Source organism: Leptidea sinapis, chromosome 14 (assembly GCF_905404315.1).
Source record: "Leptidea sinapis chromosome 14, ilLepSina1.1, whole genome shotgun sequence".
Taxonomy (NCBI): domain Eukaryota; kingdom Metazoa; phylum Arthropoda; class Insecta; order Lepidoptera; family Pieridae; genus Leptidea; species Leptidea sinapis.
Window position 1 is genome coordinate 13,014,119 of NC_066278.1, and position 15,083 is coordinate 13,029,201.

The window sequence follows — 15,083 nt, forward strand, 5'->3', positions numbered from 1 at the left end:
AACTACATAAATTTAAATTATAATGGATGCATCGATCTTTAGAGCTTGAATTTGGTTGCATTGGTAGTGTAAGGATGCTTCGTGAACATGATGGTCGTGATTATTATCATAATTAGTAATAGCATCAGACAAAAAAAAAATATGAGCCGTCACGGGACGCCTGGCAGATGTGAAACATCGACATTATTTTGTAAAAGTAATATGCAGAAAAGAACATATTGTGATAGGAACTAAATATGTCATAATGATAAAATAAAATATTACGATTTTTTTCCAGATAACGATGACTATTTATTGAATAAACATTTATTTTCATTAAATACAAAAATTTTACGAATTTATTTCAAATCGTGACTACTTAATTCGTTTAATCAGTGACTTCGGTAATAGTTATATTCGATGTTGCCTCTGAGGACGGTATTACTGTGACAAGGCGACGCGTCGCCACGGCGTGCGTCGCCACGCCAGAAATCTGTTTTACGTGCGGCTATAGATGTTTCACATCAAAATGATTTATTAACTATAACAGGTTAACCATTTCTCTGTTCCGGATTGACATGCGTGGGTATTTGAAGTGAAAACTTCTATAGGCGTGCTGTGCACTTTATTTTGTAGGTAGGTCGTGCCTGAACTGAACTATAATTACTCTCAGCTATTTTTCTCTAGCCTAGCCTCTGCCTCTCACTAGTGAGAGGCTTCTTTGTAGAGGATGAAGGCTAGACGGCTACCACAGCGCTGCCTTTCCTGGTATGGTTCTAAGGATAGGTAGAGTTACAAAAATATAAAGCTCGTCAGCTTCGGTCGACAAAGGCAGCGCAAGCAGTCAGGGCAAAATTTGCTAGAGTAATTTATACTATTTTTTTTTAATTAAACTGTAATTTATTTTATATATTGTATATTTATTAGCTGGAAGTCAGTAAAACCAGCACTTTTATATTAATAATGTTTTTAAGACGTTTGGTGCGGTGTTAAATAAGTTAGCCATAAATCATTTGGATCTATAATTCGGTGTACATTATGTGATGGAAATGTATAACCTTATGAATTAAGAATACACAAATTATATTTCGTAATATAAACCTCACCTAAGTAAGAGAGAACTAAGGTCACAGAAGGCGCATCGAATAATCAAGTCCACGTTTCAGTTGGCTTGTCACATTAGCCGTAAAACAGAAAAACGGACGTGTTCTTGAGCCGATACTGTCACAAAGAAAAACTTAGTGTAGGGTGACCGAACAGACGGAGCGACGATATACCCAAAGTCACAGGTAGCAGCTGGATGAGAACAGCCAAAAAAGTGGCGTGCATTGGGAGAGGCGAGAAAGACCATTAGTTAACTAATACAGACTAATTATAATGATATTGAACCTCTGCATCTCTGATAAAGTTTCACTTCTAAGATGCTTTAGATCGATACTTGGATAGATTGGATCTGGTGATGCAGAAACGTATATGAGTTGATGTTTTTATAGTCCAGTGGACTTCTTATACTTTCGAGAAACATGACTACGTTATTTATTTCATCTTCGTATAATCAGAAAAATCAAATAGAGTTAAAAATACTTTTCGATAACGTCGTACATTGATTGCCCTGCTATAAAAATGTAAAGATTGAATTAAAAATAATAAAGAAGAATGATAAACTTTCATATCTAATAAACAGTGCGCGATGCAAGCCAAGGGCTATTTGCACTGGATTGGAGTGGAACCTTTGAGATACGAGTATACCCACTTAATAATTACCAATAATATAAAATAATTTATCAATTAGCTCTATTGCAAATGTAATGAAACAAAGTCATTGTGTTATCAATACTGATGCAAAACGATAGACGGTTAGAAGATTATTGTTCTGCAAGGATTCAATGTGCTAGCAATATGTTCGGAATAATTCTTGTTGCTTTGGTAGCTACTGCTATGGCCGACTTAAGTAATGAATTTGATGAGGAATTATATAAAAGAGTTTTAGATCCCGAACAGTGTCGGATACAACTGAACTATTTGGCAAATAATGATTCTGCGCTGCTAATGAAATGTGAGTATGTTTTTATCATCGATTTTGAGAATGAAATACAATAGGGTGATGTTGAAGAAATAGAATGCGTTTGAATATGTTACAAGTTCGTTAAAAAGTATGGTAATCTTAAAAAAAATCTCAATTTAAATTTTAAGTGAGGCTAACTTAAATTATATAATATAAATGATGTTCAACTGTCAATAGACTGGTAGATGAATTCATTCCATCATGCGGAGTTAGTCTTCACCGTAAACTATAAACTAGTCGAGACCGATACCGGTATTCTTATTCCTTATGCACAATCTGCAGAGCTGCTGGTTGTGAAAACTACATCACAAACAAACTCTAGTACAAAAAATCCACTTTCTGTCCAGTTATTTATATCAGGCTATATTTTATAAACTGCAAAACCAAAATTTAAATAAATGTTTCATCGATGAAAGCATTTAAAAACAGCATCGTGCATACCATTATACGTACCTTTGTTTTTAAGTTTAATATGTGTAATTAATTAATTAAGGGTTATCACTTCGAAAAAAAACATCATCAATTGTTTTAACTTGTAGTAACATAAAATTTACCTAGGTACCTTTTTGAGTTGTGCGAATGAGTTTAGAAAGTGAAAATGCTGGTTAATATATAAGTATAACACATTATGAAGGTTAATTCTGTCGAATTAATTAAATATAATATATAAGAATTGTAATAAAGCGTTTGTGTGGTAAATGTTACTATAACAAAAATTTTTTTTTTAAGTAAACCACGCCTTGTAGCCTTCAAGCTATTAAAATAATAAATATGATTGTAACGAAATTCTATAGAAAAAAATAGGCTCGCTGAGTTTCTTGCGCCAAAATTATTTAAAATAAAATAAACTAATATTAGTTAAGAAAGTAACAGAAGCATACATTATAAAAAAAAATTGTGGTCTAAATCATATTTAATCACGAATAGCAATTATTGTTATCGGTCAATAAAATCTCAAGTCAATCGATTACACGTCGCGTTGTAAATATAAATAACAATTCTAAGAGTTGATTGATACTTACATGTAGATAATAAGTGTATCTTCAGTAGCAGTTATAATTATTGTCAAACAGAATATTTTAAAATTGATTATTGCAATACTTCACTTTAATACTACATCAACTATGCATGTCGAATTAGCCTATATGTGGAGTTCATCAATTTTTTTTTGTATTCTGCGTCTTGGCTTTCAAGCTGTCTGAAAATGATTGTATTTTGGCGATGTGTTTAGGAGAGGCTTTTCCAGTGAGAAGTCTCTCAATTCTTGTCCACAAATCTTGCTGCTAGTCCCTGAATACAGTGGCGCTTCAGCCTAGTGAATTTAAGGCTGCCAGGATCCTGAAGTTGAAAAGCAAGTTTGTTTCTATGACTTTTAAGTCTAAACTGGTAGCTCTTTCTGTACATCAATATTAAAGATTTTTTTAATGTGTCCATAGATTAAGATAGTTGTATACACGTTGGCTTCCTAATTTAAAATAAAAAAATAACTTTTTAATAATTGGTGGAAAGAAATTAATTTAAGTTTTTCAATACTTTTACAGTTCTTGATGCTGGTATAAGGATTCCAAGAGGCATACTTCAAGGTAATACAGTAGACATGGGAAATTATTACGAATGCCTAGAAATACATGAAAATATGGAATATAGTAACGTGTCGATAGATGGAAAGTATTGTGTTGTAGGAGCTATGATCAAAAACACAAGATTTGAAGCAAATACTGACAACCAATGGCCTATCGATCATAATGATTTAAGATTGAATGATAATATTACACAGATTCTTAAAGACTATGAGATGAAACATTCAAGACTTAAAAAAATTTTTGGTACAAACGTTGATAAAAGGTATGCAATCGAATAAAATATTTTTAACGAGTCAAATAAATCATAGAGATAATATATACTATTTAGGTCACTTTATTTAAAAGTACGTATATAATATCGACTATACAAAAGGCCATAGCCTTTTGTATAAAGAATCTAATGCTTGTTTACGGCTATTACTGTGTGTGCGCATAGTTCCTTTGTTATACGCGGCATATTAGTTGCATGTATCTATGTACACGTAAAGAAATATTTGATTTATTACCCACTTCGAGCAGTTTGACCTGTTTCATTTCTTTGTCTTGGTAAACTAACTAGGAACAGAAATATCGACAATCAAGTGACATAAAAAGTAAGATAGGCTTTTAGTCAACCGTACATTTGCAGTTACTGTCATATAAATAAGTTTTCTGTGGAAGAGGACAACCGTGTGTGGAAGGTGACTTGATTGCTGGATCAAGTGATCACTTCAGCCTACATCCTCCTGCAACACTATAGAAATAACAGAAGCGTCGCCGGCCTTTTAGAAAAGTATAGGCGCTCATTTTATAGTTTGTTTTTATGAAATATATCTTTTTTAATTATCATCTTATCGTTTATTTGATGTTGGTTGTACCTAACCAGTAAGTTTGAAAAATAGCACAGAATAATTTAAATTAATTTGGTTTTTTTCCTGGCATTAAAATGTCCAACGATGGATAAGTCAACTGGGTCTAGAGTATTTAATTAATTGATACAATGAAATGGATGTAGTGAATTTTATCAGAAATTATCTAACATTTGAAATAAAGTTAAGCATTTGCATTGCATGTTTTGTGTTTGACAAAGTATAAACTGGCAATCTTAATCAAAATGACCTAATATTAATGTATGCAAATGTTGTTTTAGTACTGAACATGTGGTTGATAATGTGGTTTTTAAATTGGCAATATGCATACCTAAAGTATGCACAACGCGCGAGGCAGTTGAAGGACTTTTCATCAATCTTACTACAGTTGGGTTTGATTTTAAAGATGATTTTTGTCGTTTACCCAATGACAAGCCATGGATTCCCGGAGATTACGTAGCAATGTATGTCATTGAAATTATCATTTTAAAATCCAATGATTTTGTACATACTGTGCATTATAATTAACTTCTACGTTTAACATTTGATTAGATAGTGAGAAAAAATCTTATTTACAGATCTATATTATCACTCATTGGATTCCTAGTGATAATGGGAACAGTATATGATATATGGTACCTCAAAAAGACAAAAAGTAAGTTATTATTAAGTATGCTTGAGAATTAAGTAGAAAATTTAGATATTCAAATTGCTCACGCTTATATATTTCATGGTGTTGATATTTGCTTTAAGTATAACAGTACCAGCACCAGAGCCATACGCTTCGTGCGCACAAACAAGCTGCATGCTTAGTACCTGGAGCCTGCAAAATGGCTTCTTGCTACGGATACACGGTGGCCGCACTAGAGGTGGTTCCCTAGGTGCCTTGGTCATTTTACTGTCAGCTATTTGACAAGATATCACTTTCAACTGCTTTTTACAGAAATTTCGTCTTAAGGCACTATAGTCCTAAAAACTAACATTTTAAACATAAAATTAACATTTTAAAAACTAACATTTTTGAAAATCTACTTAAAATACTTCTACAAATATATGTACTACGGTTCCAATTTATTGACATGTTTATCTTCATTTCTTTATCTAAATTATAGCAGTTTCGAAAACACGATTACGAAAAAATCTTGATATTTTTATTTTTTGAAAAATAGGCTGCTTTCTTTGGATTGTTTTACATTATCATTAAACTATGATAGCTCTCTACACAAAACATATTTTATTCGATAGTTTATTAGTATTTATAAATTTTCTTCGTTGGTTTTATCAATACGCTTTGTGAATTATTTAATATAATTTTTTTTCGTAATAAACCAAACGTAACGCCATGGTTGCATGCTCGCTCATACCAGCAGTGTCTGACCACTGCCAAGGACGGTACTGTGTTCATTTCTCTCGGGCCTTGCGTAAGATTTTAGCAAACAAGTACAACATGGGGAATCATAGTTAAAAAATGATTGAATGAATGATAAAAAATGATGCGGCAGCGTATACTGTTAAAATATAATAGGTAAATGGAAGTTGGAAAGTACTAAAATAAAATGTACATAATGTTATTTTGAATATTATGCCACGCGGGATTTCAATCTTGAATTTCAAAAATGATCCCAAATAAGTTCTCTGCACCCTCGAGAGCCTCGGATACGATATCAATAATGTTGAAATCATAATTTTGCGCGTAATATAACATTTCTCTCATACGTCGGTAAAGATGTTTCACTTCAAAATGCATTAAAAAATATCACAGTATTTCGTACTCATCCGCAACTGTAAGTTTTAATAGTTATTTATGCAACTGCTGTGTAAGAAGGGGTATTAAAACACGAATGTGGGCTTATATGATAATAGTATCACATGAGTGTTTTAATACCTAATTATCAACAGTTGCATACAAGACTTTATCTACACCCAGAATTTGAATCCTTTAAAATATTCTGAAACAGTTTACTGCTTACATTAAAACAGCCAGTCCTGGTAGTAACCTTATATCATCCATTACTGATTATGTACAAATATACTAAGTATTAATGAAATAATTTTTTTTAGTACAAATTTACATTTTGGATAGTGCAATTATTAAATTTTACATGAATATTATGATCTATTACAGCGCGGCGTTTAAAATATCTGGCGGTGTGCAGTATCACACAATAACAAGGGTGTACAAAACAATAAAAATATCGAAGAAAAATGGCGGTGGTTCAAATAACTTACTATTTTTTACGGTGCGCGACGTTGTGGTAGTGTGGAACGCTCTTAAACGAAAATGTTCGTTTTTTTGAAATTCAGATAGATACTACGCATCGTGCAATAAGAATCTGGCTGTCTGTTGAAAATCTTTTCGCATGAAGGGATCGAAAAAAAAAACAAAGGAGTGTTGTTATAAAATTCAGTACAATATTACAACACTCGTTTGGATGATGTAATGGTTATTAGGAAATTGGGTGTTTTAATGTTGGCAATAAGCTTACTGGTTCAGATTCTTTAAAAGAGGATTTAAAGCATGGGTGTAGATAAAAAATATTACGCGGTCCTTCCGGAGTGGGGGTCGTTGACTCGATTCGCTCGTATCGTGTCTCAGCCATGCCCATGTCTATGCGTACCTATCGAATCTTATAGATATACGTTCGAGCGATTTTTGCCTAAAGTATTGGGAATACCTCGCCTTAAAAATATACCATTTCACAGTTTTATCTATCATTTTGGTTTCACGACATAAATCAGTTACCTCTTCTTAAACTTTTACAGTACTGCGTTGTTATCGTTCATCCAATTTTTTTCTTCAAAAGTGACTCGCGCCTATTGACAAAAAACTCACACACATGAGTAATTCGATAGCACTATGCGACTAACTAGGTGCTTGGAGGTCTACTCGCAAAATCGACAGCGATATTCTGAACGATACGATGATACTCCGAATATATCGCACCTGCTCTAACAATTGTTCGTATTCTATATACACATCGTAACAGCATCGTGACCATAGACGAATATTTTGATTTTTACGATGTTAGAGTGAATTAATTATGCGGAAACCTTGAAATAGTAAATATTATCTGTGCTATGTCGCTGTTAAGTGTCAAAAGTCAAAACATAGTTTAGGCGCACCAAGGACCATGCCAGACCCATGTCGTATCGTCCCGGAAACATCACGCAAGGAAGCTCATTCCACAGCTTTGTAGTACGTGGTAGAAAGCTCCTTAAAAACTGCACTGTGGAGGACCGGCACACATCCAGATGGTGGGGATGATATCCTAACTTGTGACGTGTTGTGCGAATGTGGAATTCTGCGGTAGGAATCAGGTTAAACAGCTCTTCGGAACACTCCCCTGATAAAAGCGGTAGAAGATACACAATGAAGCGACATCTCTACGCAACGCCAAGCGATCCAGCCATTCACAGAGCACTGGGTCCACGGCAATTCGAGCTGGACTCGATGCACGCGGTCAAATGGGTGGAGCTCATACTGGGGTGCGCCAGACCAGAGACGACAGCAATACTCCATGTGTGGCCGGATCTGCGCTTTGTAAAGCGCTAAAATGTGGGCCTGCTTGAAGTATTGCCGAGCTCTATTAATTACGCGCAGGTTCTTGGAAGCCAATTTGGCTTTGCCCTCCAGATGACCACGGAATTGGCAATCGCTCGAGATTTCGAGACCCAGTATTCCGATATTAGGCGAGGCCTTAAGGGAAGTGTTGTCGAAGAGCGGTGATACGACAAATGTTTTTTTTTAATAGTAAACGCGCAAACTTGAGTCTTTTGAGGGTTGAATTGGCAAGGCTTAATTTACCCCATTCCACCACCTTCTCGAGAGGGACCCAATAGAAGACACAAGTTTCTCCCGGCACTGGTCGACGATTTCCCGAGAGCGACCTGCATGGCCCGTGTATACGGCATCACCAGTGCTGTCGTCTGCATAGCAATGTATGTTGGAGGTGTCCAACATATCATTGATATGCAGAAGAAACAGCGTGGGAGATAGCACACAGCCTTGGGGTACTCCTGCGTTCACGGGCTTCGGGTTCGAGCAAAATCCGTCGACCCCGCCCTGCATGCTGCGCCCAGTGAGGAAGCTCGAGGTCCACTTGCATAAGCTACCGGGAAGCTCAAATAATGGAAGTTTTGAGAGGAGTGCCTTGTACCATACACGGTCAAAGGCCTTCGCTATATCCAGGCTAATTACCAGGCCTTCCCCCTTGCTTTCAATAGCCGTCACCCATCTATGTGTTAGGTATACCAGAAGATCACCTGCCGGCCGACCATGGCGAAAGCCGTACTGTCGGTCGTTGATCTACTGGTGATTCTCAAGAGATGGCAGCTGCGTGACTTTCCCACTTCTAAAAAGCCCGTAGTCGCCTCTTACGACACCCTTGGGCCTGGGACTCCCCTATTCTTTTTCCGCCCCGGGGAAGCACAAGGCAAATGTTCTGTTCCCGGAACGCTGTAACTACTACGAATCTTCACCAAATACAAAAAAAAACATTTTAATGCTTACTTTTGTAGGAATTGCAAAATGAATGCGTTAAAATTAATTATTTTACAAAAAAATACGAATACCTAGTTGACCTTGCAAAATTCTCATTTCACTTTAATAAGCCAATTTATTTTCTTCGTACTTCATTTATAATCATTTATTTTTATATATTGTACAGTTAATTTACGCCAGGCATCTGATTAACGGACGATTAGCAATTACTTTTTTAAAACTTGTATTCTAATTAACCTAACTGATTATATTATGTTACTCGTCTGTCTAGCTGACGAGTTTGGCGATAGCTATCAAATATTTTATTCAAAAAACCTCGACCTTGCCCGTATTTACCAGTGTAATCATATTTGCTGGAGTTCCTTAGTTGCCATATGTAAACATATAAAACATCAATTTCATATCGTTTAATCAGCGTTCGTAAAAAATGTTTTCGTTCTACCGTTTTTTCTCCAACTCACATTGCAAATCCAATCCAAATAATGTGGGTTTCTATTGGTAGCAGAATTTTTTAAAAAACCTCTCAAACTTTACCTCTTTATATTATTATTATCACTTTTTTTCAGAGCCAGAATCTATAAACAACGCAATTCTATCATTCTCTTTGCTTAAAAATTTAAGAGATTTGTTTACAATATCAAAGAGGTCTGGGACACTGGACTGTTTGGATGGCTTACGCGCATTGTCTATGTTGTGGGTAGTAATTGGACATTCCTTCTCTTCACAAACCCAAATTGTGAATGGGATAGACGCATTTCAGGTATATTTTTTTAATGAACTACAAAATCCGTCTACAGAAGCACAACTTGCATCTTTTTATTTTTTATAAAATACATTCCTTTAAATTAAAAGTTTTAATGTTTACTACATTTTGTTGGTTTTACTCCCAAATCATAATCGTATCCGATATAAAGTATATTAGAGGTATATTTATTTAAAAACAATTCAAAATTGCCGAGACGGTGACAGCAGATATCCTCCCTAACGTACACACATACCCCGGCATGAGGCAAAAAATTATGCTTAATTTTGTGCCCGGGGTACGTTAAATGTGACGTATCGCTAGTTCGAGATATCTGAGTCTCCGTAAGGAAACACAAGGCCGGCTGCGCCGTCTCAAGGTGGTGGTGGGTGGCGTTCAAATTGGAGTGAATTCCCCTGATGTTACAATAGTCCACATTAAGCGTGGAGCGGGGTGCCGTGGTCTTGCTGTCCTGTATGTCCTTTGACATGCGTGGTTCTGTGCCCTCCCCAGAATACGAGGGGCAGCCCGAGCGAGAATGCTCGGGGAGGGATTCTCCGGCTCGGAGCCAATACCCTCCTGGGGTAATATCACTTTTAGGTAGGGCTTTCATAATCATAATCGTATCTAATATAAAGTATATTTGAGGCATATTTATTTAAATACAGCTGTATTTTTACATAAGGTCTTTGCGTAATTTGTCAGTCAATTTTGCCATAACGCAAATGCAGCAAATACCGCTACATATATATTTTTTTTTTATGGAATAGGAGGACAAACGAGCGTACGGGTCACCTGGTGTTAAGTGATCACCGCCGCCCACATTCTCTTGCAACACCAGAGGAATCACAAGAGCGTTGCCGGCCTTTAAGGAAGGTGTACGCGCTTTTGCGCCGAACTTCACAGTAACAAGTATGACAACTACTCTATCGGCTCCTACCACATATACCCTGGAATACGTGATCCTGCAAAGGTCACATTAATAGTAATATGTTACGAAATTTTAAGTCAATATTGATTATTTATTTGAAACTTTTCACATTGGACGGTTACGTTTATCAGTTGAATTAAGCACATCATCTAAAAATTTTCAAATGATGCAACGCATTTTAGGCTTAACCGTGCTTTAGCATGTTTGTTATTGCTATAGTTAGTTGTTGCAACCCAACCAAAGTTTACGTCTCTTCGTGTTTCTGTTTGTTATTTGTATGACAATCCAGTTTTGGGCACTTCTGTGTACTGTGGGTGGGCCATCTGATGGATGTTTTTACAAACACGACACACTCTGAGCCACAGCAGTAATGTTTTCGGTTGAACTCACTGGAAGAGAACGTACACTGGTTGCTTTGTCTAATAACGATCCGTTTTTACGAACTCGCTTTAGTTTGCGATAAAGACTCACTACTTTAATATGTCAGACAAGGAGGAAGAACAGAGGAAATAAGTTTTTAGTATGTTAAAAATTAAATGTCATTCTACCTTTCAAATTCAAAGTAATCGGTACTTCAAATTTAAAACACTAGATGGCCGATCCTTTTCATTATGTATACATTATATTAATATTATGTCATTCCACAGTGGCTGAAATCAATGAAATCGTTATGGGTAATTGCTGCGCCAATTGCAGTGGATACATTTTTCACGATAAGTGGTCTACTGCTGGTATATGTAGCTACGAAAAAGATGACGAGCAGTAAGTGTAATAACAGCTAGTAATAACATTGGAGATTATATTACTTACAATAAGGAGCTTAAAATCTGTTTGCTAATAACAGAATTAGATTATTATCCAATGATGTTTTTTTTTACGATATATGTATAGAAATACATATAGGCAAATTCATAAAAAAAAACAATGCCCAAATATGGAACGTGCTACAAATTACACCATAATAAGCTTCGACTGCCTTAACTGTACATTGCCGCATTTACTCCAGTTGCTTAAAATATTCTTGGTCAATTAGCGTCAATGTAAAATTCACCCAGCTAAGGTTTGATTAGGACAGTGAAAGTTGATAAACTTTAAGCACACTTTTGCCGTTCTGTTATCAGACTGCGAATGCTGTCCTTATGTGTGTATAGAACTTCATTTTTATTATCACTCCTTAGATGTTTTGTTGTCACTGTTTAATCTATGGTTAGATCATGATTTGCAGTTCATCTTGATGTGTATTATCATTCTTCGACTTCTGGAATAAAATAAACGTTTGTTTCAATTCTTGCACTGCACAAATCTCTGTGTTTTGTTAATGTTCAGAAGTTCAATAAAACACTTGACTCATGCCCAGGTGTTAATCATCAACATTAATCTTTACAATCTTTCATATTGGGTAGGAAATAAGTTAAGCTAAGCTCTTAATTACGCGTGCCTTAACGCTATCTATGCATTAATAACATATTAACAGACGTATACGTAGTTGTTTAAATATATCAAAATATTAATTTACCAATAGCTTGGCTTCGTTGCACTGGATGTCGGCTAGATTATGAGTACCACAACGGCAACTTTTTCTGCCATGAAATTGTAATATGTGAGCATTATTGTGTTTCAGTCTGAAGGGCGCCTTATATTGTGAAATTACTGGGCATATGAAACTTAACATCTTATGTCTCAAGATGACGAGCGCAATTATTGTAGTGCCTCTCAGAATTTTTGGGTTGCCAATCAACCGAATCAAGCCACGCTTGGAATTAGCTCCTAAGTATTTTTAAAATTAAGGTGAAGTGAGTCCCAAACACTACGTTTTGACTTGTACGGAAAATCAAATTTTTTAATATTTTTTCGATGGAATTAATTTTGTATTCTAGTTAGTAAGTTATGAGAGTAGAAACACGGTTGACTAAACTTTACACAGTAAAATCGCAGTTTCCTAAATCTATGGAAAAAGCAGTTTCAATTGCTAGTTATTTAACGTTTTCACTAGAATTTCATCTTCATGTTCCTTAATAAATACCTCACATGATTAGGGTTTTATCTAATTGTGAAAGAGTATTATTTGTAGCAAAAAATACATTTATGAAACACTTCCATTCGAGTTTCACTAGCTAACGCACACATTTACACAAAATTGATCACTCATTATTGACATATATATTAAGGTACACTTAATATATATGTCAATAATGAGTGGCGTGAATTAAGCGTTGGAATTTCAATAAAGCCGATTTCACTAGGTTATATAATATGCTAAGTTTGATAGACTGGAGTGAATTGTACAACTCAAAAGATTTAAACATTATACTCAACTCGTTTTATAGTAAACTTTATGAAGCATTTAACGAATGTGTCCCCACCAAAGAGGCACATTCATTAGAACATAAATATGTTTATCCGGTGTGGTATACCGCTGACATTATAAGAGCTATAAAACTTAAATAGAGATTTCATAAAATTTATAAATCGAGTAACTTGCGTAGTGATTATCAAGAATTTTCACGATATAGGAAAATAGTTAAAATCAAAACCAAACATGCACACGACCAATACCGTGATTGCGTACAGGGACATTTGGCCCTGGATCCAAAAGCCTTTTGGAACTATATTAGATCTAGAAAAGGTAGCATGAACGAAAGAAAAATAATAAAAGACGGGAAATTGCTGTCTGATTATGAATGTGCCGGAGAGTTCGCTAAGTTTTTTAAGTCGATGTATAGTCCAGAGCCGGCCTTGCTGAGCGTGGCGGCGGCAAGCGCAGGTGTGACGGTGGAGTCGGCGGGTGCATGGACTCATTTAGAGCCCCTGCGTACCGACGATGTCTTGAGCGCGCTCAAGTGTCTTCCGCCTAAACGTTCAGTTGGACCAGATGGCATTCCTGCTTTTATTTTTAAAGACATAAATATATATTAGTCGAACCTTTGTTACAAATATTCAATGTGTGTATTGAAGCTGCAATATATCCGGATTGGTGGAAGATCACTCGAGTTGTACCAGTGCCTAAAGGTAAAGGAGGTACTGAGGCCAGCGACTATAGACCTGTTGCAGTGCTGAGCACTCCTGCCAAAATATTCGAGTCAGCCATCCAGAGACACTTGTACCCACAGGTAAGTGCTCAGTTGTCCGATGCTCAGCACGGATTTTGTCCTGGACGGGGGACAGCAGGAAATTTACTGGAATTGATGACTCATCTTGTACCTGCAGTAGATACTGGCGCACAGGTAGACGTGGCTTACTTTGATTTTAAAAAAGCATTCGATACGGTCTACAACGATGTTCTGTTACATAAGCTAGCTAGCTAACTCCTCATACCCTGGAGTTTTTCACACACATCATCATCTATATCATATGGGAGGAAACTTAATTGAAAGGGTGACTGAGGTCAGAGACTTACGAGTGTGCTTTACAGCTGACTTGAACTTTAGGACCCATATTATCGATATTTGTAAGAAAGCATATCGTAACTTAATAATAATAATAATACATTTGTCAACCCTGATACATTTGTCAGAATCCACAATATTAATTTGAGAAGCAGGGATAGATTACGTTTACATGGCAGCAACACAGCTTCGATGTACAATAGTGTTCTTGAAATGGCGCCGAGAATATCTAACAAGATACCTACAACTATCACAGAACTTAAGTTGACGTGTTTTAAAAAGGAACTATTTAATGTGCTAGTGACAAAATCGTTCTATTCCATAAAAGACTTTTTTTCAGATACAACACTCAATTAACATTTTTTAAATATCATATTACTTAATTTAATTTCTTTTTACCAATTTCACTTGTTATATGTTATTTCAAAATATTCAATTATTGATATGTACATTAATTAACTGTCATTGTGTATAAATATATTTGTTTGACTTGTTATTAATTACTATTTGTACGCCACAGCATGCGGGCAAGGAATGGAGAACTTTTATTGTGATTTGAAACATCTATGTATACCCATGACTTCAAATAAATGATCTTATCTTATCTAATCTTAATAATGACACACTTTTTACACAAATTATCTTGCCCCTAGTTAAGCATAGCCTGTGTCATGGGTTACAAGACAATGATATATTTAATACAATATACTTACTTAAACATACACAAATTCATATAAACATACATAAATACATTTAAAGATCCCTGACTCGGAAACAAACATCCATGTTTCCAATTCTTGCACCTACCGGGATTCGAACCCGGGACCTCTAGCTTAGTAGGTAGGATCGCTAACCACTCGGCTATACAGGTCGTAACTTTGGTATAATGTTACGGCTATCAAACCAATTTACAAATATCGGGGCTTTGAGAGCATTGTACGATGCACTGGTTAGAAGCCACTTGGAATGTAATTCTGAAATCTGGTCTCCCCATGAGGCTGAATATAAATTTATGCTTGAACGTATACAGAATAAGTTCCTTAGATTC

General features: G+C 35.7%; 1 protein-coding gene across 2 annotated transcripts in view; it reads left to right on the forward strand.

The window, feature by feature from the left end:
* Positions 1–1,835: 1,835 nt before the first annotated feature.
* Positions 1,836–15,083, forward strand: part of LOC126967965 (O-acyltransferase like protein-like) — a 40,247-nt gene continuing 26,999 nt past the window's right edge. Inside the window, exons 1-6 of one of the 2 annotated variants that reach the window (XM_050812691.1) lie at positions 1,836–2,035; positions 3,586–3,889; positions 4,757–4,939; positions 5,054–5,130; positions 9,543–9,736; positions 11,297–11,411. In XM_050812691.1, the coding sequence (XP_050668648.1) occupies positions 1,879–2,035; positions 3,586–3,889; positions 4,757–4,939; positions 5,054–5,130; positions 9,543–9,736; positions 11,297–11,411 (1,030 nt within the window). In that variant the 5' untranslated portion in view covers positions 1,836–1,878. Of the gene's footprint in view, positions 2,036–3,086; positions 3,396–3,585; positions 3,890–4,756; positions 4,940–5,053; positions 5,131–9,542; positions 9,737–11,296; positions 11,412–15,083 lie in introns of those variants that run through there. The other variant, XM_050812692.1, reaches the window with a different exon arrangement.